Source organism: Xyrauchen texanus, chromosome 4 (assembly GCF_025860055.1).
Source record: "Xyrauchen texanus isolate HMW12.3.18 chromosome 4, RBS_HiC_50CHRs, whole genome shotgun sequence".
NCBI classification, from domain to species: Eukaryota; Metazoa; Chordata; class Actinopteri; order Cypriniformes; family Catostomidae; genus Xyrauchen; species Xyrauchen texanus.
Window position 1 is genome coordinate 32,479,326 of NC_068279.1, and position 24,298 is coordinate 32,503,623.

General features: G+C 37.6%; 2 protein-coding genes across 2 annotated transcripts in view; both read left to right on the forward strand.

Moving 5' to 3' along the window:
* Positions 1–10,817, forward strand: part of LOC127642879 (doublesex- and mab-3-related transcription factor 1-like) — a 41,095-nt gene extending 30,278 nt beyond the window's left edge. Inside the window, exon 5 of the mRNA XM_052125314.1 lies at positions 10,672–10,817. Within this exon, the coding sequence (XP_051981274.1) occupies positions 10,672–10,817 (146 nt within the window). The remainder of the gene's footprint in view (positions 1–10,671) is intronic.
* A 6,638-nt stretch (positions 10,818–17,455) lies between these two features.
* LOC127642831 (doublesex- and mab-3-related transcription factor 3a) lies at positions 17,456–20,304 on the forward strand. The gene is made up of 2 exons (XM_052125295.1): positions 17,456–17,837; positions 19,008–20,304. Exons 1-2 carry the CDS (start codon positions 17,456–17,458, stop codon positions 19,976–19,978), a joined length of 1,353 nt encoding a protein of 450 aa, XP_051981255.1. The 3' UTR covers positions 19,979–20,304.
* Positions 20,305–24,298: the final 3,994 nt, after the last annotated feature.

Sequence of the window (24,298 nt, forward strand, 5' to 3'; positions counted from 1 at the left end):
GCAACTTACACAAAAAGGTACACTTGAATATATGCATTTTGTAGTATTAAATAACAAAATATCAAGCCAATTGGACTCTGCATACTGATGCTAAGTCGTCTTCTTCTTTTTTCTTTAGAACTAACTACAATTTCTGAGGCATTATTTCTGATAAATATTTAACAACTGGTCCCAAGGTAATTTAAAGTGGATTTATTAAGTAATTTCCCCTCAAGGGAAGGTTGTCCTAGCAGGGTAACCACAGGTGTAGTTTGTCACATTAACTATGAACATGTTCCACTAATGTTTGTAAAACTGAATGTCTAAAGACTCTTTGTTTTAATTCTGAACTGGATATCTATCACTGAATAATTGAATTCTAACAAACCTCTTTTTGCATTTTCAAGTGTTGCATATGTGTCCAAATTCCTTTTGGGACCACTGTACATATTAAAAAGGAAAATAAATCCATTTACTTGGACCAGCTTGTCTTTATCTGCATGTTTAAAGCAGATATGTGTTATTGTTTCAATGTTAAAAAAAATCTAATTTCCCTGTTTAATATGCAGAGAAAAGTGTAAGCCATTTGTAGGATGATTTCTCCTATAAGTGTAAAACTGTGGCGCTCTCGTCTCAAAATGGTCCCTGTATACCTTCGGATAATCGTTTTTTTTATTTTTTATTTTTTTGTCTTTAAAATGGAATAACCAATATACCAACCGTTTGCTTGTTTTTATCAAGTAAGAAATGAGCAAAGTTGAGAACACTTTTTCTTTTTACATATAAGAAATAGAAAATGATAATTCAAATCGATTTCTGTTTTGTTTTTTTTTTTTTCTCATTCAAGCACATAAAATAAGTTTTCTCATTCAAGCACAATTTGGTTATTTGATTTGCACAGGTGGATGGACTTGACACGCCCATTTCTACTGATTGGTCAACCTGCAATGTCATCTGATCGTCCTAATTCTTTTTCTTCAGACTAAAAGCCACACGGGATGTGACGATCGCTGAATCACCACAAGTTTATCGCGTAGCCTTCATTGAGGAAAGGTTTTTTTTTTTTTTTTTTTTTTGGGTCAATGCAGTGCTCGCGGAGAAAGACTTGATTTTGCCTGACATGTCTATCTTTATTCCTTTTTAAAATGAAATATGGGGGAGTGCCGTAAATGTGTGTCCTTATGTGTTAAACAGAACAGAATGAAACGTACAAATTTAATGGCTACTAATAGTTTTCATTTATTTTTAGTAAACAGCAACAATGAACTGATTGAATAAAGTGGCACCCTTATCTATTATTCAGTTGTCTCTCTTTAATATCTGGGCTATACATTCTGCATACAGACAAGATGTTACCTTCATTGTATGTGTTCAACCATAATTACACAATATAGTTGCCTATTATATTTTAGTGAATGTGTTTTATAACTTAATGGGAATTAAGTAAAATAATTGTTGCACATGAGTAAGTCTCTTATAGCTACAATTTGATTATCGTTTTTAATATTATATTGCTCCATTATTATAGAATTGTCAAAATTTTCCCCCTTTCTAACATGTAACCACAAATTTGCAGTCAGCACTGACAGAACCTGCGGTCATTTCTGATCTGCTGGAGAAATAATTAAGTAAAGGTTATCTTATTGGCCCTTTCAGTTCCCCTCCTTTCTTTCCTTTTTGAGTCAATCCTATTGGCCTAGCTACTTGCAAATATTCAGGCAGGAAAAGACTGATTTTCGATATGTCCGCTTCGCGGTCAGGCCACATGGCTAGTGTAAATTAAATGATTCCACTAGATGTGTTTTCACTTTACTACACTACAGTCTATCATGCCATTCAATTAATTATCAAGGCCGGGCACGGCGCCCTCCTTGCCAAAGTAGACATCAAAGATTCTTTCAAAGTAATGCCTATTCACCCCACCGACTGGCCCATCTTCGGCATTAAGTGTCAGTCAAAAATGTTCTTCGCTGTCTGGCTCACTTTCGGGTGTAGGAGTAGTCCACAGATTTTCAATTCACTGTCAGAAGGCTTATGCTGGATCCTTCTAAATTATTTCAAGCTCCTGTTGATATTGCACCTACTCGTCGAATTCCTGCTCATTTATAACCCAGCCTCTCACAGCTCCACCCTTGAATTTGTATTCATGCTTTTTCACAAGCTGGGTGTTCCCCTCTCCAGTGGAAAAACCTTGGGCCCCATTACATCTCTCGAATTCCTTGGCATTGCGCTCAATACCCAGGACTAAGCCCTTCACTCCTACCCCTTTTAGATTCCGCTAAAACTCTTATGCAGAAAGGACTCGCATATTCCATGCTCATTTCTTATAATTCTTATAACACAACACTCCTCTATTTCCTGTTCTGGTCTTCACCGTATGTGCTTTCATTCCTTTTTGCTTTAACACCAGATTTCTCAAATCCTCATCCATCACAAAAATGGTGACCAGCATCCAAGTCATTCCCCTGACACCCCAGTATATATTCCATTCCCTCCATTCGCCCGCTGCTCAAAGGAGGATACCAATCACTTTAGACATCCTTCGTCTCATGATTTCATCACTCAGATCAGGTCTTTTTACCAAGTATATCAATATTCTTTTGGACGCAGTCTTTCTATTAGCCTTCAATGTTTTTTTGAGGTATGGATAATTCAGTACTAACTCTCTCTCCTTCATGCCTTCTCACGACCTTTACTTTTTCAACCATTCCTCCCTTTTTCTCTAACACTCAACTCTGTGTGCTGCCGTAGCATAATGATATCTAAAATTTTCAGGTCCTTCTGCCTCTACACCTCCATGGTTAAATATCTGCAAACACGTTCACATTTCGCATCTGACTCTCTCCTATTCATCACCCCATCACGAGAACCTATGTCACGCTACTGGTCCAGAAATCACCTTTCTGCGACCATCAGACATAGTGACCTCTCCCCCTGTGTCTTTTCTGGGCACTCATTAAGAATTGGTGTGGCCACATCTGCTGCTCATCAAGGACTATCAGAACTCAGTCAAGATACTTGGCTGCTGGTCTTCCTCATCCTACCAGAAATATATTTGACCCATCCCTCAAATCATCACACATGCTCCACTCTCCATCAGCTGTAAGTTTCATGCCTAGGTTGTGGCCTGGGGCCACTCACTGCTTCATCCGCATATTCTGTTTCAAATTCAAGCATGTCGATCCTCCGGTAAGGATATTTTATAATCATACTTTCCTCCTCACCAGGGCTTCCACAAGCATGGTTTTCTTTAACATTGGTACTGCATAGCCTAGCTCGCCCTTTTCAAAGGGCTCATGTGCAAACGCTGTTAAGATATTCCACATGCAACGTCCGCCCTTGTTGGGGGGCTCATAATCAATTGCTGTTTATCTTTCAACAAAGGGTATTGCACAACATCACCCTTATTGTCAGGATTTATGCCACATTGTTCACTTTTTGGCAAAAATATTACACAAACAGTGTCCGTCCTTGTCGGAGGGCTCATAATCAAACGTTGTTTATCTTTCAACAAAGGGTATTGCACACCAATGTTGCCCTTATCGTGGGGCTCTATGCTATGTTGTTCATCTTTTGGCAAAGATATCACACAAGCAACGGTCACCCTTGTCAGAGGGCTCATAATCAAAAGTCATCAACATTGCTCATACAACCGCCCTCATTGGACGGCTTGTAACACATGAATTATCTTCAGCAAAGGGATCATACAACTATGTCACCCTCATTATAGGGCTCAACCAAAACACTGTCTATCCTCTGACAGATAGCACACAATTAACGTTCATATGCAAGCATGGCTATCCTCAAACAAGGATATCACACGAACGATGCCCCATTTCTCATTAGGGTCATCAGCAAACGCAAGCACGTGTTTCTACCCCCAAAAGTCTCTCTTTTGGGGTAGTATCTGGGTTCTCTTTTTAGGGTAGGCTTGTCACCCCTTGCCTCCAATATCCGGCAGTATTTGATGTTTCGAGTGACAATCTCATCGGACCACCAGATGAGATCTGTGGCAAAAATTACATTACAATTCTGTGTTCACTATTTCATCAAATAAATGTAATTTCAAATTTACTTAAGTCTGTGAGTCTCCCTGATAGAAATGGCTGTCGTATCCAGGTGTCCATTGCTTGATGAGATTGCATAAACATGCAGCAGTCAGAAGTTTTTCAGTGAAAGATTAATGTTCTTCATTGAAATAATTAGAATCAATCTGCAAAAACAATCAGAAACTTTAGTTGACACATTGGTGAACTCTCATCCTATGGACGGGGTTGAGGAAGAATGGATAAGAGTGCGCTTTGACCATTCAGTGGAAAAAGAAGTATCAGGCCTGCCCACATGTGCAAAACAAATATTCAAGTTACAGTATAATCTTAGTTTGTATGCATGAATTAATTTCTTTCCCCTTGATTTTGGCTATTTATTTTTAAAAACAAGCAGATACAGCATAAATTGTTGTAATGTGATAAAGCGAGATAACGGAAATGTGGTAAATGGTGAGTTTGCAGCAGTACTATTTGTTTGTACAACCATTGGAAAAGGCAGGAAGTTTTTTGGAATCTGTTAGAAAAGTGTGATACATTTTGAATTTCAGTTCAGTGATGATAGTGGTGCAGAAATTACACACTTCAGCTTTAAAAGCCTGATTATACAGTGAATGATCTAACATTAGGAATTTGTCTTTGTGACAGCATCCTCTCAGCAGTCCAAACTGTCCTTTGTAGTCTTCTGAGGTCTGATTTCGTACCTGAACCTAACCAGACAGTTATTGAAGTGCAGAGGTCAGACTCAATGACTGCTGAGTAGAACAGCTCCTGTGGCAGGTTGAATTTCCTCAGCTTGTGAAGGAAGTACAACCTCTGCTGGCCTTTTTCACAATGGAGTCAATGTGGGTCTTCCACTTCAGGTCCTGTGAGATGGTAGTGCCCAGGAACCTAAATGATTCCACTGCTGCCACAGTGCTGTTTAGAATGGTGAGCAGGGTCGATGTTGGGGTGTAAAGTCCACTAATCATCTCCACTGTTTTTGTGGTGTTAAGCGGTAATGCAATAATAATCAAATGCAATGAAGCCATGACACAAAACACTTCCACTCACTGAACATCCCCTTGGGTGATTTAACATCCCTACAAACGACATGTATACTCACCCGCAAGATCTTCCCTTTAATTACACCATAGATTTCCTCCTGATGAACTCCCTCAGAATTAACACTGCCACAGCTAATTCCAACCCTGCCTCTTTCACCCTCTCACAGTGTATTATTGTTATACAAGGAGCAGAGGCGCAATTTAGCTACACAAACATTAGTATTAATGACTGGCCAGTTTGTATTTGGTGACAAACTGCAGGCAGAGCGCAAAGTTTTGTAGCCTGAAACCCATCAGGAAGTTAATGAGGAGAAAAATTACTCCTTTTCACCAGAGCCCCTTAATTTTCTCCATGCCAGAGCAGCACAAGGGAGAGCGAGACGAGGAGATGTAGATGACAAGGAGGGAGGGCAAAAAAGAGATGAGCGGCACAGTAAGAGCCTTTATGCTCCTTTTGTTAGGTTATGAAGGTCAGTAGAGCAGCTGAACAGGATGTGTGTGTCTTCCCCCTCCTAACACTCGTAACTTTGATAGACTCTGGAGAGATGGTAATGTATAAGCTTCATTTGCACATTGAGAGGAGCTGGCTGACCTGGCTCAATGCGCAAACCGTGATCTGTGTTTACAGGGAATGAAAACGGTTTGTGCTGCTAATGTTTCAGTTTTACATTAACAAAGTAAATAAATTTGTCATGAACCTATAAAGTAGCAAACGGATTAGGCTGTGTGGATTAGGTTTAGGATTTATTTGATGTTAAATAAAGTTTCTGATTGTGACAGTAATTTTTAGTGAAAGACTTTTATTTGCTTATACTGTATGTTGCAGGGTCCTGCGACTGACTTCTGTCAAACACACTACACACCAAATTAGTGTTGCAAATTTCAGAAATATTGACAGTTAATGAATAAAATACACTTCCGAGTGATTCTCGCAAAACCTGTCAAAGGAAAACGCCCTGTACTTATTTCACTCCAAAATCAAAAGAAGCAAATAAGTAACTATATTTTGCTTACCCTATAGAAAATTAAGCCTAGTTTTAGGGCCATTAAGGTTTTTTGCATTGACAATTTTCACGAGTGTTGCGCAAATTTTACCCCACAATTCTCATTACTGCCATGCAAAAAAAAGATTGTCGTAATGATTTTCTCATTACCGCAATGTGAACATAAGTAAATAAACATAATAGTTGTACTCCCTTGTCACTGCCTGTCATATTTGCTGATTTGAATTTTAAAAATAATTGTACAACACCATATTTTTCGCTGTAATACAGTAAAACAAATTATGTGTTATGCTAATGAAAGTCATCATTGAAAAAAATAGGGATAGTAAAATAAATTTCTGAATGCATTATGGTAATGAGAATGGGTGGGTGGGTGGGGAAATGTGCTTAAAGGATTAGTTCACGCAAAAGTGAAAATTCTCTTATCATTTACTCACACTCATGGCATCCCAGATGTGTATGACTTTCTTCAGCAGAACACAAAGTAAGATTTTTAGTAGAATATTTCAGCTCTGTCCATACAATGTAAGTGAATGGGTGTCAAAATCTTGAATCTCCAAAAAGCACATATTGTATAGCCATCATAAAAGTAATCCACATGACTCCGGTGGATTAAATAATGTCTTCTGAAACTAAATGCTAGGTAAACGTTTTGCTTCAGAAGACATTATTTAATCCACCGAAGACATTAATTACTTATTGGAGCTTCAAGAATTTGGCACCCATTCACTTGCATTGTATAGACCTGAGATATACTACTTCTGTTTCTCTGTCAAAATATCAACGTGTATTTTTATGTGAAAGCACACAGAGATGCATATGTTACAATCAGGTGTGGGTTATTGTCTTGGCTTTTCATAAAACAATAGTGAGAGTCTATTAAACAGATTATGAAAAATGGTTACACATGATTAATTCAAGCAGATGCTTTTAATTAAAACAAGCCCAAAATACAATATGCATAGATATTAAAATAATCACAATGGAGTGACCTGACTGCAACTTTATTTCCAGAAATCATCCCAATTTAGTGCTATTCTTTAGTTATTTATTTGTACAATAGATAGACTGTCAGATAATGGAGAAACTCAGCATGGGTGAGACATTACTTGTCCTGCACTGTGTTTGCTCAATAGCAGTATGCAGTTTGCTTGGTCAGCAGTCTGTCTGGCTCAATAATTGTATCTGCAGGTTGAGTGAGTTTGCCAAAGTAGCCAGAACTTACTGCAGTGTGAGGTTCAGAAAAGGGATAATTGTCTTTAATTTGATGTAATATTGTGAGATGACAGCACTGTTCCCACGGCTAATTAATGCTGTTTGGTTTGACTGGAGAAGCTGATTACCTCAAGATAAGAAATGGTTTCAACAGCAGCAGGACTTTGTGTCCTATGCAAAGACTCAGCTACAGTAGTTCAAAGTTTTTGGTGAAAATGGCATCTCTTTATATAAATAAGCTTTTAAATACAACAATCCCAAAAACTATACTACAGGACTCTTAGGGTGTGTTCATACTTGGCAGGTTTGGTTAGATTAAAACGAACTCTGGTGCGATTGCTCTGTTAGTGCGGTTCATTTGAACAGGTGTGAATGCTGCCATCGAACCTTGTGCACACCAAACAAGTGGATTGTGACCGCCTGAATAGTGGGTCTCGGTCCGCTTCCAAATGAACTCTGGTGCTGTTTGATTGATATATGAACGCAGCATGGACCAAAGATATCTAAACAGACAAAAAACAAGAAATAATTTGCCTAATACTGACCTCAAGCATACCTGGTTCTTCTCATCATAGGAGCTATGTTCCCCATTATAGTTCAGTTTATAGTTCAGTGCAGGCGGCGAACCGCCGTTAGCTGTCCTTGCAGCATATCTTCGTTTGTGTGTACAACAGAGGACTTCCTGGCACTTTTTTGACTCCTTTACACATTTTATTAGCTCTTTGTTCTTAGCTGGTAAAAATACCACCATATATACATATATAAATCCAACGAGCGATGTTCGGCAAGTTCCGTCATCAGCAAAATATACATCATATAAGCTGTCCAATCAGGTTGTGACTTTTTCCTGATGCCTTTTGGTTTTGTATCATTAGGTTCGGTGTTAAAAATGCCAGTGTGTACGCTAAGCGAACCGGGACTAAATGTATCATTTTCTTTTTTGGTCAGGACCAAGAGAACCGAAATACAAGTGTGAACACACCATAAAGATGTTCTTTGGTCTTCATTTTGAACAGCATATCTATAGACCTTTTTCACTTTCCGGGTTTTGGAATGCGGAATTAAACGATTGCAGGGTAAACTTTGACAGCGAGGAACAAGAGTGAATGGGAGACCACAGCAAATGTTATATTCACTTACCCATTTGCTCCAAGAGCAAAAGAAAAAATTCACTATTACTTTTGATTGGCTTTCCAGAAGGAAACAAAATAGAGAGTGGTGGATGACTCAATATTTAAAAAAACATTTGAATAAAAAAGGTTTGCTAGATTTATGCTGCTAAATAAGGCAGAAAGGCATTGTCACAGTCTGTGAAAAAAGGTCTATTGCTTTACAATCTAAAGCCTAGCATTGTGTGATTTCATTATCTTTCTATTTTAATACTTTTTGGGGTCACAATACTACTGACCTCACAGTAAAATCAGAAAGAGTAGGTTGACTTTTCTTTAGCTAAAATCAGTCTGTGTTTACCAAAATTCAAAACGGTGACAAAAGGGGACAGTGTCGTTGGGCGTATGGGCACATGCGAGCTCATTTTTCACGGTGTAATGTCCACGGTGGGACGCCAAAAGCGATTTGTAGAGTGAGTTGTTTTTAGGGCTGAAACGATTAGTCGACGTTAAAAAACGACAATTAAATATTGTCTACAAACACGGTGTCGAATAATCGTTGATCGCATTTAACATATCATGAGATAGATCACATTAAACCCTAATGATGCCGTGCAAGAGGAGCACTTCAGCTCGTGCCTGATTGAGGAGAGGAAGAACATAGTTCACAGTCCAGACACACATCAAACTTTCCAAAGCTTCTCAAGTAAATGTATCTTGTTTTAAGGATTTTTAGACCGTTTTAGATGGAAAACAAGACAAAACACATGATAACAATATAATTTTTTCCCAGTGAATTCTTTACTTTTTTATTAAACTTAATAAAAAATTATTGATTTCCTTTAATTCAGTTAATATTATTAGGTATTTTTAAAATATGATTTTGTTTTCTTTATTTTTATAAGAATGTTTAGTACAACTTTTTAAGTCAACGCACAAGCTGAATAGTAATTTAAGAGCTAATGATTAATTGTTGCAATAATCACCTGCATGATCCTATAATCGTTCTTATAGCCTAATCATTAGATAAGCGATTATCAAAATAATAGTTAGTTGCAGCCCTAGTTGTTTTAGGCTGTATAGTCTGTAAAACAGTGAAACATTTCATTATTTAAATGAATTATTTGTCCAACCCAAACCTAATCCTAACCATCAGATGTGTAAAATGTTATGTTAGAGCAAAAAAGGCAACTCCCGAATAAGCCTGTCGTGATTATTAAATATCGTCGTTATTTGAGACAGTCGCGATTATTGGGCATTCGAATTCCAATTACATTTGAATGCCCAAATAAGGGAATTTTAAGCGAATATACTGTGTAAATGCCATAAACTGCGCGTTTGTGTGTCATTCTGTTAAACTCAATGTCCGAGTGTCACTGAGCCGCACCGCGTGAAGCACACTGATGCACGTGCTGTCCTATAAACCAACAAGTATAAACTTTGAAAGTGAACGCAAAGCGCTCCGGTTTCACTTTAAAGGATTGTGTAATGGCAAATGTCCTAGTGACAAAGAAGAGATGTTTGCTTACTGTGTTACTGTGGAGTGATGAAATGATGAAACGAAATCTCAAAGGTTTTGTTTCATGACAAATAAGGGATCGTGGGTTTAATCAGAACATTAAAATAATTTTTGAATGTGAATCATTTATGAAATAAATACTTTACTATTGCATAATATAATAAAAATACTATATATATATATATATATATATATATATATATATATATCTTATTTCTATTTAAAAAATAATAAAATATGAGTTCTAAAATCTAGTGTAAATGTAAAATTGACCTAAACTAAAGCTGCCCAAAAAGCTTTAATGACAAAATATTTATAAATACTTAAAATAAGTTGCAGGAAAAAGCACACTTTATAAATATGACAATTTATAATTAATTTGGCAATTTCATAATCGTGACAGCCCTACTTGTCACTGATTATGCAAAGGCGATTACTTTCTGGTTTCTACGCGGGATCCGAACCCGGCTCTACCACTCTGCTGATGCGCTTTTTGTCATGTCACGAGGGAAGGTAAACACACTGTAGAGATGCCAGTTGTCAGTGAGTGGCCAATCTTAGGGTTCTGGAACTCTCTAGAAACAACATGTCAACTTCCCGTGTGATCGTGTTGCCCTTGTATGTGTCATGAATGTGAAAATGTGAAGATTAGTTTACATGCATGCTTCTGGTGTCAGTTATGAACATTACACATAATTCAGATAAGAATAATTGGCAAAAATCAGTTAATGTGTCATAACCCATCTATTTCAGATTTTTCTGATGGAGTGCAAGACTCCAGTTTGGCCTCAATGTCCATCAGCTCAATGACTAACACAGAGAATAAGATGGAGTGTGAGAGCAGCTCAGAGTCTGGAACCTTCTCTGTGGATTCCATCATAGAGGGAGCAACCAAATAAAAGACCCTCAACTGCACCTCACTGGGCCATCTTCATTCTAAGACAACAATATCCCATTTCCATTTCTGGCAACTTTTGGTTATGGCAAAAACAAATTCTTTATGAATTGAGGCTTTCAGGTTGATAAGTGTGGCCCCTTTCAAATTTTCGTGGTATTTCTTTCAGATATTCACAGATAATACTGTAGTTATATTTCTGTCTTTTTTTTTTTTTTTTTCAAAGATAAATATCCCAGTAAACTTTGATGATTGGATATTGAGCATACAGCTCTGGAAAAAATTAAGAGGCCACTGCAAAGTTATCAGTTTCTCTGGATTTAATATTTATAGGTATTTGTTAGAGTAAAATGTTGGAGTAAAATTTTTGTTTTATTCTATAAAGTACTGACAACATTTCTCCCAAATTCCAAATAAAATATTGTGATTTAGAGCATTTATTTGCAGAAAATGACAACTGGTCAAAATAACAAAACATATGCAGTGTTTTCAGACCTCAATAATGCAAAGAAAACAAGTTCATATTCATTTTTAAACAACACAATACTAATATTTTAACTTAGGAAGTGTTCAGAAACAATTATTTGGTGCAATAACCCTCATTTTCAATCACAGCTTTCATGCATCTTGGCATGCTCTCTACCAGTCTTCACATTGCTGTTGGGTGACTTTATGCCACTCCTGGCACAAAAATTCAAGCAGCTCGGCTTTGTTTGTTGGCTTGTGGACATCCATCTTCCTCTTTATCACATTGCAGAGGTTTTCAATGGGGTTCAGGTCTGGAGATTGGGCTGGCAACAACAGGGTCTTGATCTGGTGGTCCTCTATCCAGACCTTGATTGACCTGGCTGTGTGGCATGGAGCATTGTCCTGCTGAATCAATCCTCAGATTTGTGAAATATTGTCAGCAGAAGGAAGCAAGTTTTCTTCCAGGATAACCTTGTTGGTTCACAAAGACGAATCTGCCTGATTCCAGCCTTGCTGAAGCATCACTGATTCTCCACAAAATTAAACTGTGGGTGTGAGACACTGTGGCTTGTAGGCCTCTCCAGGTCTCCCATCTAACCATTAGACAACCAAGTGGAGGATCGGTGATGATCGGGGTGTGCTTCAGCCAGGCTGAAATCGGGCAGATTCATCTTTGTGAAGGACGCATGAATCAAGCCACGTACAAGTGTTCCCCAACTCTGAGGATTTGTTTTTCCAGCAGGACAATGCTCCATGCCACACAGCCAGGTAAATCAAGGTGTGAATGGATGACCACAGGATCAAGACCCTGTCATGGCCAGCCCAATCTCTAGACCTGAACCCCATTGAAAACCTCTGGAATATAATCAAGAGGAAGATGGATGTCCACAAGCCATCAAACAAAGCTGAGCTGATAGAATTTTTGCACCAGGAGTGGTATAAAGTCACGCAACAGCAATGTGAAGACTGGTAGAGAGCATGCCAAGACGCATGAAAGCTGTGATTGAAAATCAGGGTTATTGAACCAAATATTGATTCTCTGAACTCTTCCTTAGTTAAAACATTAGTATTGTGTTGTTTAAAAATTAATATGAACTTTTCATATTTCTTTGCACTATTCAAAGTCTGAAAAAACTGCATCTTTTTTGTTATTTTGATTAGTTGTCATTTTCTGCAAATAAATGCTCTAAATCACAATATTTTTATTTGGAATTTGGGAGAAATGTTGTCAGTACTTTATAGAATAAAACAAAAATTTTCATTTTACTCAAAAACATACCTATAAATATTAAATCCAGAGAAACGGATAATTTTGCAGTGGTCTCAAAATGTTTCCAGAGCTGTAGTTAGTTCGTATAGTTAATATGTTGTTCTGTCAATATGTTTCATACTGTTTATTTGCTGTAAATGCTGCTGTTTTAAGAAAAAAAGATCAGAACCATATGTAATCCAGGTTGGTTAACAATTCCCTTGCAGAATGCCTTAGAGAAAAATGGCATAGCAAAACAATTTATTGTCGTATCAGTATGAGCTCTGTATTGCTGTCGTTGGTCTAATGAATAATCTGACTTCCTTTCCATGACCTCCGTGATGCAAAACTATATCAGAGCTTCTCAAACATTTCCACAGTGCTGCAGCTGGGTTAGTGTGCAGGTAGAGAAGAAGAGATACTATTAAATTATGCTTCAATCTCACAGCAAACGGCCTGTTTATTTATGGCCATCGCTAAAGGACATCATTTAACTTTTGATGATTTGCATCTAACCTGTTCCTATCCATGATACAGCTAAAATGAAGTGCTCCTCTGAGCTATACAACTCAATTTTAAGCAGCACCTATGGGACAAAAATGAATAACTTTGATAATTTTTTTTATTTTGGATATAATCATTTTAATATTCATATGTTTTTGTGTAATAAACAACTGACCAAAAGTGTTTGTCTTGTAAATGAAGGGGTTTTATGCTGTTTTGTGCTTTTGTATAATTTTGTTAGACACAGTTTAATTAATTCTTTAACACAACATTGCAGGCTTTTCCAGACACTGGTTTTGTGTAAATCCAACCACTGTACTTTGCTGGTGTTATGGTGAGTTCTTGTTCACCAACACCATCATGTTACAAATATTTGTATGGCTGTTATCATTATAAAACAATGCCAAAGCTAATTTGCAATCGTTGTGTTTATATGCTCTTGTGTTCAATGGAAATAAAATTGTTATTGACGACTGACTTTCACAAGGCTTGACAGTTGGGAGCACAATATAAAACCCAAAATGAAAATTACTTGTATTTTCTTTGCTCTGCACCCTGAAAACATTAATTCGATTCTGCCCCATCTGCTGTAATCAATAATCTGACCATCTTGTTTTTTTTATTAAATGCACTTACTCTTAATTTCATCCCCCAGTGGTTTTAGTGAGAAGAATGTGGAGTTACCTATATGGCTTTGGCATTATAAATCACTTCTGGAGAGCAGATTGTACAGCAGTATCGATTGATCCTGATATATCACAGAAATTTACTGTCACTTCTGTTTTCAATTAAAGATACAATCAGTCAGATAATGACTTAATTGGATTTTACAGAAGATTGAGTTTTATTGTCCCATGCTTTACGAGTTTAGTTAAGGAAGGCAGCTTTATCATAGGCTGTCAGCAATGGGCTTCAGCATGCTGCCGTGTCCTTCTGTTGCTGCTCCAGATCTGTGTTCCTGTGACAGCCCGAAAAGTGTCTGTGGGTTTGTTTTCCTTGAGCTGCTATTGTACCATCAATCATGACCACTGCATGAAAGATAGAGCTGCTCCTGTCCCAAAGTCTCCATGCATAGAGGAGGTGCTTGAACTACATTTGCTTAAGTCAGGAGTTTTCCATTTAAGAGAGGAAGAGTTCATCATAAAAGTGTTTGATGGCCATACGGTCTGAAACAAGGCCCAGTTTAATCTGTAATAATAACACGTTTATTTGAATTGAATGCAGATTATTTTGTGTGCCTGTAAAGACATTAAAAAAGATTATGGGACAGTGAATAGAAATTGCAAAGATTAATACGATCTTGGGTTGTTCTGTACAAGAATACATTATTATGTATTTTGCAATGCTATGTTGCACAACTCATTGTTTCCCAGACCACATTTACCTAACACTAGTGCAAACATTAACATTGTTGCATTGTACTTGAGTCATAACAACCTGTATGGATGGAAAACAAACACTTAACTGCTTGAGTGCAAAAATATCGTTGGTTACATATTATATACATATACTTATTGTAGACATCTATATGTAATTAGTAAGCCAGCACACCATCAATTAAAGTATTATTACCCAATCCATGTCCAGCTATGCCAACATGTGATCAAGCACCTGACCTGCATGCCTATTTTATGACATGAACATTAAGCAATTTTTCCCAAACACAGAAACAATTGCAAAATGAGTGTTGTGAGTTGAATAAGAAGCTGAGAATTTGTTTTGAAATAACTTGTTGGAAGGTTGAAGGAAACTCTAGTTTAAGTCAATCAAGGCCCATTGAAGTAGATAATTGAGTGAACTAGTTTGTTGTTTGCCATTGTGCACATTGAGATGGAGAGGGTGTGGCTGGGCGTTCCCATCCCATCAAAGTTTCAACGATTTGACTGCCCTTGGAGGCACTGCCCAAACAGAAGAAATAACCAGACATTTCACTGGACAGATGTCCCATCATAACTCACAACAAAGCAACTATTGGCTGCCTGTCAGTGAGCTCAATGAAAGAGCAACCCACTGGAGCTCGATAGACCATTCACTTCACAGATTCAGAATTGAGTCTATACGTAATTGTCACAATGAACCTGAATCAAACTCATAGTCTTTGAGTGGTTATCTGGTGTCCGATCCTCAGTTTAGGGGTTCTGGATCTTAGACTTGGGACATTTACTGGCTTAAAGCTGTCCTTCAGTTCAGTATAAAACAGCTTTTAGGTAAAACACAAATAAACCACCATCTAACAGTGCTAATTTTATGCCGTCATTGCATGTCCAGATCACAAGAAAACTTTCATACCATCTTTCTACCACAAGAAAATAAATGCAGCTTTTTTAAAAAAAAAAAAAAAAAACTTCTAGAAATGTACATCTAAATAGTGCTATTAAATCCATATTTGACATACATTTATAAATAATATCCCACCCACCTATAATTGAACTTTCTTTCCTCTGTTCATCAGTAATCTGAATAATACAGAACTAACTATATGCTTAATGCTCTCAGCAGAACTCACAATAAAGTGTATTTTCAACTGAGCCAGGTTTTTCAAACCAATTTCCCTGGAGAAATTGATACTTTTTATTTGATTCCATTATGCAGATAGTTTTTCCTATTGTTATTTTTTGTGGAATCGTCTAAATAGCTTGTCTCTAAATCAGTTGTTCATCCGTTCCATTGTTAAGATTACTTTGAAACTGTCTGAAAGTATTTACTCAAATTTTAGAGCTATTGTCCCTTTTCACATTTTTCCTTAGGTGTTAGTTCTTAGCATGTATTGTAATTCTCCTGTTATATCTCATTTTATTGGATTAGGAAATAGGATGTAAACTGAATGGGATACAGTTTATTAATTTTTATTCTTTATTATTTTATTTTTTTTACTTTGAGGTATTCATCAGTTTCAGAAAATTGTATTTCACAAAAATATTTAAAAATGTGTCCTATTTGTTTATTACAATTTGGGTCACCCTACCCTATCAACGTCACAACGAAGATGATATGCAGCCAATATATTGTTCAGATTGCTCATTTAATACAGGCTCCATTTCTTTTTTGTTCAGGAACATGCTTGCTTCTGACGTCAGTTTTTTACATAATATTTTCATGGAGAGTAGGTATTCGTTTTAATGTATTTCCTACCAGTGTTGGTGTGAAACATAAATAACTTTATTGGAATTTCTGCTGTCCTCGCTATCCCCTTGGTGTGAATTCCCCTCGCCATGCTGCATTTTTGTCACCTTGAAATTTCATCTGCTATTTTCCAATTAAACGCTTAATAGCCCTGGAAACGGAGTTCATGTGCTGAAGTTTGCCGTGGCCCCAGTTCTTAAAGTTGTGCTGCGGGATCCCATTACGTGCTTGAATAAACCCATTTAGGAACAGAAACGGCACTCGAGGGTGCCCGGTGTTGAGTTTCACTGGACTTTAAAAGCGATGGACATCATTTGAAGAAAGGTGTGCTGCTATTTACACCGCACATCGTGCGCCAAATTGAGTTAATCTCGCATTTCATTTAAAGTCTGTGCGAGTTTACTGTGCGCGCAAAACTAATAGGCCTGTTTAATGTAGATGACATTCCCCAGTTCACCTGATTCAATACGTTTTCTGATCTTTTCATTCCTCATTTACCAGTCCAAATCATATTTCTCAATGAACTCTTACGGCATGTCGCACTATTCAACATTTCTCATGGGAAGATGTTTAGAGCTCATTCAAATGCAAACCAGCATGTTATTGTTTAATTCGGATTCCCAGCGTGTGGTTAAACTTAAAGTGGTTTCAGGATTTTCGTGAAAAGCTCACAGCAGTCATGTGAATTATTTTCTACATTCCCTGTTAATTCTTGAAATTGCTGCGTTGTAATATACTACTGTCATGGGCTGACAATTTGTTAGAAAAGATCCAATTTTAAACGAGTAAAAACTATAAAATATACCATTTTATTTTGATTCTCAATTGTAATTTCATGTCAAATGAAACGGCGAGCTTCAGTAGCCTACGTTAAAAGTATGTATTGAATTAGACATAAACAGACATTTAAAATAATGCATTAGGCTATATTAATATAAAGATTGTTGAAATTATGAACTTAAAATGTTGCATCTATCTATTTTTTTTTTATTATTTATTTATTTTTTTTGGAAGAGGATACGTCCTCCACCCATTCAATTCCAGTGCAATCTTAAGTGTGGCACTGATTTGAGATAAGAGTTACTCGTTTGCATGTGTGCGTGTCAGGTGGCCTGATGCACTTCTTTATTGCGACGGGAAAGGTGGATCCTCGTCTTATAGAGTCAACACCTCTCATCATGAGTGTAGCGAGCATCAGAGAGGTTTGATCTCTTGACTATACTTGACAGCACTCTTCCTCTATACCTGATCTGATGCACTTGCGTCTCTGGAAACGAGCGTCCCGTTTGGCTTGAGAAATGAATGGCTACGGATCACCCTATCTTTACATGGGAGGCCCGGTGTCCCAACCGAGAGCGCCCCTTCAGAGGACGCCCAAGTGTGCCCGCTGCAGGAACCACGGGGTGCTCTCCTGGCTGAAAGGGCACAAGCGTTACTGCCGCTTCAAGGACTGCAGTTGTGAGAAATGTATTCTTATAATCGAGCGACAGCGCGTCATGGCGGCTCAGGTGGCGTTGAGACGGCAGCAGGCGAACGAGAGTTTGGAGAGTTTGATCCCGGAGTCTCTGAGGTCGCTGCCCGGCATCACGTTGGGGAGCGGAGAGCAGAGCGCGGGTTCACGCACAAGCGACATAGACCTGCGATGGAGCACAGACACAGTGAACCCCAAAACACCGCAAGGTAACTTCTTTTTCTTACTTTCTTTATTATAGTTAGACATTATTTGCTATTATATTATAATTATCAAATTTCATATAGTTTTAGTTTCAGCTACGACTTTTCGATATAACTATTAGTCTTAGCTTACATTTTCCTTCATTCTTCTACATACAAGGCATTTATTATTATTATCCTCATAGTTATTATAAAAAAAAGTCTAATATATTTTATGTGAAACTGCATGGTAATCATAAGCGTGAACACACAGCTGTTGCATCTTTTTAAATTAAAATTTAAGTTGGTGTTTACAACAATTAAACACTTAGGCCTAATTACAATACAATATAAATACATTAATTATAATGTATTTATATTGTAATAATAATACTATTAATAGCTATAATTATTGCAATAGGTTTAGAAATAATCGGAATGGTTATCAAAACAACTTGATAATTACTGAATGCTGGCAATATTTTTTTCTTGACAAAGAAAGAAACATAAACAGTAATCGGTAAAAGTCCACAATTTATGTAGCTAATAATAATACACAATATTTTATAATAAAGGCCTTTTGTTGTAGTTACAGTGAGCCTAATTGAAACAATTCATACATTTACTAAGACCTTCAAGCCCATAATTTTTTTTTTTTCTGTACTATATGTGATATTAAAATACACCCTAAACATTTTGCTAAACTGTTTAGTGCTTATACCGCAATATTGTTACAAGAAAATGAGGCAATTAAGAGCCGAACGAAACTGGCTTTCCAATTGATGAACATGTTGGTTTTATAAAAATAAATAAAAAATACTGTATTCTGCGATGGACAGAGCAAATCGTGTGTAATGGACAAATAATTTTGGAGGGAGACGATGTTGAAACGTAAAGACAGTTAAATTGAATGTTGTTATGTTAACAACTTATAAATCCCACCATGATAAATCACCAGTGTGCTGCATGGGATGTTGCACTTCCCATCTGCAGAACTGGCCATTGTCTGAGTATTTTAGACTTGAAATGTCTGTTAAATATCGACAGTTAAATCGTCAAATTACATTAAAGCCCTTTCTGACAGTTTTATCTAATTATTTTGACAAAATGTCATGCAGCACATTTTAATGTGACTTTTAAGCATCACATTATTACCACTTTTCTATAGTAAACTTCATGCTTGTGTGTGTCTTCCAGACCTAAATGAGGACCTGTCTGGTGAGCAGTCTGGTGGAGAGAATGGAGGTAGTACCAGTGACAGAGAACCAGAGCCAGTCAGCTCCCCTGAAGAATCCAAATCTAACTTGTGCTGCACCCCTGACACCTCCGACTCGAGTCCCCAGCTTGAGGAGTCCTGCTTTGGCCTGTCTAAAACCTGCACCGACCCAGAGCCCAAAGCTGACAATCCCAAATACACCTCTGAGCCCAACCTCCTCATCAAAGGCCTCTCAGGTTCTGTGTCTCTTCCTTTCAGCCTGAGAGCTAATCGCCCTCCACTGGAAGTTCTGAGGAAGATCTTCCCTGCCCACAAGCCTGCAGTCCTGGAGCTGATCCTGAAAGGCTGCGGAGGGGACCTGGTTGGAGCCATCGAGATCCTCCTCTCCAGCCGTTCCACTATTAAACCAGACAAGCTTTTGTCTGAGGGCTCTGATGCCCTGGTTATCCCCTCAAATGGTCACCTATTTGAGCATTCTCTGAGTTCCTACCCTGTCTCCTCTTCCAAGTGGTCAGTTGGTTCAGCCTTCCGTGTTCCAGATTCCCTGAGCTTTTCCTCAGAGTCCTCTGGTGGTATGATTCCCGGCCCTCTTAGTTTGCCACTGCAGCATGGCTTCCCCCAGCCACCTCGATATCCCCTCATGCTGAGGAATTCGCTTAGCCGCAGCCAAGGCGGGCCCTTCATGCACAACGATGTGACTCTGTGGAATACCATGACATTACAGCAACAGTATCAGCTGCGCTCACAGTATGTCCCCCCATTCTCAGGCCCCGCAGCTGGAGTGATCCGCAGCACACCACTCCTCACTAGCAGGCCGACTGAGGAGCATCGAATCAGTATCCAGGAGGAGAGCTGCCCTGTCATTACCAAACAAAACATTTATGCTGCAGATGAGGAGTACGATGAAAGATCTGACTCTTCAGATTCCAGGATCCTGAATACCTCCTCCTAACTTATCCCCACTCCAAAAGATTCATCCGGAGGACTCTAAAAAGCACTGAAATTTATTCCAAAGGAACTCTTGAAATTATGAAATGACTGAAGAGACATTTATGAAAAGATATGCAATGTAGTACTTGAGATATTGTATTTCTACCAGATCTGAGGTGGTTGTGCCAATTTACTCATTTGTGAAATTAAAGCAGCTTCACTTTTGGAAAAAAATAAGATCATAAAGGTACTATAATTTGACCATAAAATATTTTTGAGGGAAAATTATCTTTATTTCCACTGTGCATGAAACATACTGTTAATAGCAGTGTAATTTACAAATAATCCAGCAGTCCTGCATGTGAATGTATGGCAAATAAACCTTCTATGAACTGTCGTTATTGTGGTTACCTGAATTAAATATAAACATACTAATTCAAAACACTTTTACACACACACACACACACACACACACACACACACACACACACACACACACACACACACACACACATGTTGTGTTTCCATGTTTTATGGGGACTTTCCATAGACATAATGGTTTTTATACTGTACAAACTTTATATTCTATCCCCTAAACCTAACACAACCCCTAAACCTAACCCTCACAGAAAACTTTCTGCATTTTTACATTTTCAAAAAACATAATTTAGTATGATTTATAAGCTGTTTTCCTCATGGGGACCGACAAAATGTCCCCACAAGGTCAAAAATTTTGGGTTTTACTATCCTTATGGGGACATTTGGTACCCACAAAGTGATAAATACACGCTCACACACACACACACACACACACACACACACACACACACACTCATGTAGTGTTTCCATGTTTTATGGGGACTTTCCATAGATATAATGGTTTTTATACTGTACAAACTTTATATTCTATCCCCTAAACCTAACCCTACCCCTAAACCTAACCCTCACAGAAAACTTTCTGCATTTTTACATTTTCAAAAAACATAATTTAGTATGATTTATAAGCTGTTTTCCTCATGGGAACCGACAAAATGTCCCCACAAGGTCAAAAATGTTGGGTTTTACTATCCTTATGGGGACATTTGGTACCCACAAAGTGATAAATACACGCTCACACACACACATTTCAGCATTAGCTAATGAAAAATGTGTTATGGATATTATATAATATACTGTGTCTGCTGGACGACACAATCAACAATCAGAGACAATAATTTCATAGTAGTTTTTTTTGTGGTCATTTTCAGAGCACCAAAAGAAGATCCCTAAAGCTAAATTGCTATTTCAATCGTAACCTTACATTTCTTACATTTCTAAACATAATGAAATACATTGGAGCTACTCCACTCATGTAGTCGTAAAGTCAACATTTTATGCATAATAAAACCACAGCGGTTATTTATCAGACTCTGCTAAATGATGCAGACAAAGGTAAAGGTGAAACAATTCTCTGTTTAGCGCTGCAAAAACAGCTAATCTGGTTTAAATTTATGTCAACGTAAAAAAAAAAAACGTTAAGGCACAAATAAAGGATCTTAACATTATCAATTCTTTTTTATAAGCCTATTAGGATCAAACCCTTTTCAAAGGGTCAATTACGATAATCTTAATCAAACAGGAAGAATGAACCAAACGATCTTAAGAAGGGGAAATGAGCTAACTGCGCCATCTAGTGCTCCTTACAACAATAATTTCGTGACTAAAGCTTTATACATATCTTTTATAATTAAATTAAAAACTTACATAACACACCTAACATATGTAACCCACCCCAATATTTGGAGTTTGTGTTAAATATTTGTTTTTTATAAGTATATGCTAATTATTATTATTTTTTACTTTCTTAATACATAAAAGGGTCAGACATATATTTTATTTTCTTGCGTTAAGAAAATTTATGAATACAGAACATAGTAGCCTACAGATGTATTATGATGACGCGCTGCGTGGAGGCGGAGTCACGTTCATCAGTTCAGACAGCTTGAGGGAAGAGAGAACTGCTTCACGTGTGGCTGTCGTTAATTTACTCCATTTACGCAGTTGCCAAGAGTATATGTCTGAACTACTTTTATTGTGTTAGTGGCGATCGGATGGCTTATTTCAGCTGTGTGCTGTCATGAGAGAAAGCAGCGCTGGAGATTCCAAAATGGAGGACGATCATTAGCCAAAGGATGGAGAATATGGAAAAGAGGTTTTCTTCGTTGATTGAGGAGAGTTTGTAGTCATTTTCACACTGAACTGAACGAACGAATATACATTACACATAAACAATACACAGGACTGATTGTAATTTGTATTGATTTTATTAATTGTATTTTGTTGTTATTGGTTTATTTCAAGACATTGCTGTTGTGCCTGTCATTTCTGTATTTACAATTGCCATTATGTTGTTTTGTTTATAATTTCTTTTAATTTTTTTGTTTGTTTGTTTAATGTGTAAACTTTGATCATCAGCAATACTGCTGATTTAAAGGGAGAAATATAAGTTGTTCTTACTCAGAATATAGTAAATGTTTATTCAACTAATACTGTTGTATGATTTATTCGTTCAGTTGGACATCTGCAGCTGGTGAAACCTCAGGTTGCGGTCACATACACACCTTTGAACTTGCATGATTACTGTTTCATACAAGTTGAGAGGATCTTGTGAAACCCCGAACTCGGGACTCAAAATATTAGTTAAAACTATTTAGTGAGCTCAGACCCATTGAGAATATTTTTTTTTCTTCGGATGTATTATTGTGGCCCTGTAGTGGGGGTTACACATACATTAGCCTATATGTTTAAAACTGTAAGGGGGAAATGCGGTACAACTCTAAAATTGTGGGGGTTAAAAATAACCGAATTGGAAACCCAGCACTCTGGGATTAAAAAATAACCTAGAAAAAGTTTAGTGCACATAAATAAATAAAAAAAATTGTATTTATGTAACACAGTGTTAATATTTATACTATGACCTATCATGAAATATATATATATATATATATTGGAAAAGTCATAAAGCCCCACTGAAGCCTCAATTAAAAGTTCCTCAAGAGCAGGGATGCCCCCACTGTCACCTTGTGATTATACGATAGAAGTTATTTGAAAAGTTTTGTCTTCGTTTGCTATAATCTGTGAGCCCCAATTATCTCCTTACTGGCTTCAGATTGACAAAAGTAGCCTATGGATATCGCAAGAAGGGCATGCTGTTTGGATGCCGTGGAAATTAAGGGTGCTGCAGCACCCCCTGGTGTCGAGATGCCGGTTGTTCTTTTAATAAACACATTTAAACATGGTGGAAATGTTTTCCCTAAAAACGGTATGCTTGAGGAATAATTTACAACACTGAATGGTGTCATAATTATTTATAAATCATGAGGGCCTTCATCTCAACAACCCCTGAACGCCAAGCCACGTTTGGACTATTTTAGCTATTGGAGTGTCTAGCCGCGCATCTCATGGTAACACTTTTGGTTTATTATAAGAAGCAGAGCCGAGCAATTTAATATTAACAGTTTTCAGTACCTTTTAAGGTTACACTGATAGGTGATAGCCTACTCTTGCTGCAAAAATTGAATCGGCTATGTTTCTGAGTGCTGTGTAGTTTGGGCTTTTGAACCTAAAATGTGGATATGTTCTTGTTCTTCTATATATGGTCTGCCGTGAGCAAAAGGGATGATAATGGAAAAGCCGCCTTTCCAGGGGGTTCGGTGTGTGTGCACGTGTGAGAGAGAAGTGAGGGAAAGATTTTGAGAAATAATTGCCTTTTAGTTGTATACAGCCAAAATGTTTCTCAGAAAATGAGAACAACTGCACTTGTTCCTTAACAGTGATTATAACAGTAATAGACTGATTATTATAGTAATAATAATAAACTAAATGCTATATTACAAGGCGACATTATGCATGCAATCCGATGTGCTGAACTTTCACCCTTAATTACACCCCCCATCCCCTGCTGCTGTCTGTCAACCCATAAGAAAAGTTTAGTCATGTGCTTGAAGCCAAAACCGGGGGGAGAGAGATGGTAATAGCACAGATGAAGGTAATCAAATAGCAACAAAAAAATACCCCCATCCTAATAGCTTATATCCAGGGCCGTAGCAGAAAATCCTGGGCCCCCTGACTATATAATGCTCTGGGTCCCTTTCCTATTCAAATAATACAGTATTGTATTTGTTGTTGCCCCCCACCCCCCCGGACCTTTGGGACCCTAGAATCGTTACCACTTTTCACCCCTAAAATTACCCAGGTAAAGGTGACCCACTGCGAATTGACATGCTGGTAAAAATCCAGTGAATCTGTGCTGTCTGTGAGCACTTTATTGTTGTTTCTGAAGTTCTCTGTGTCTAAAGTCATT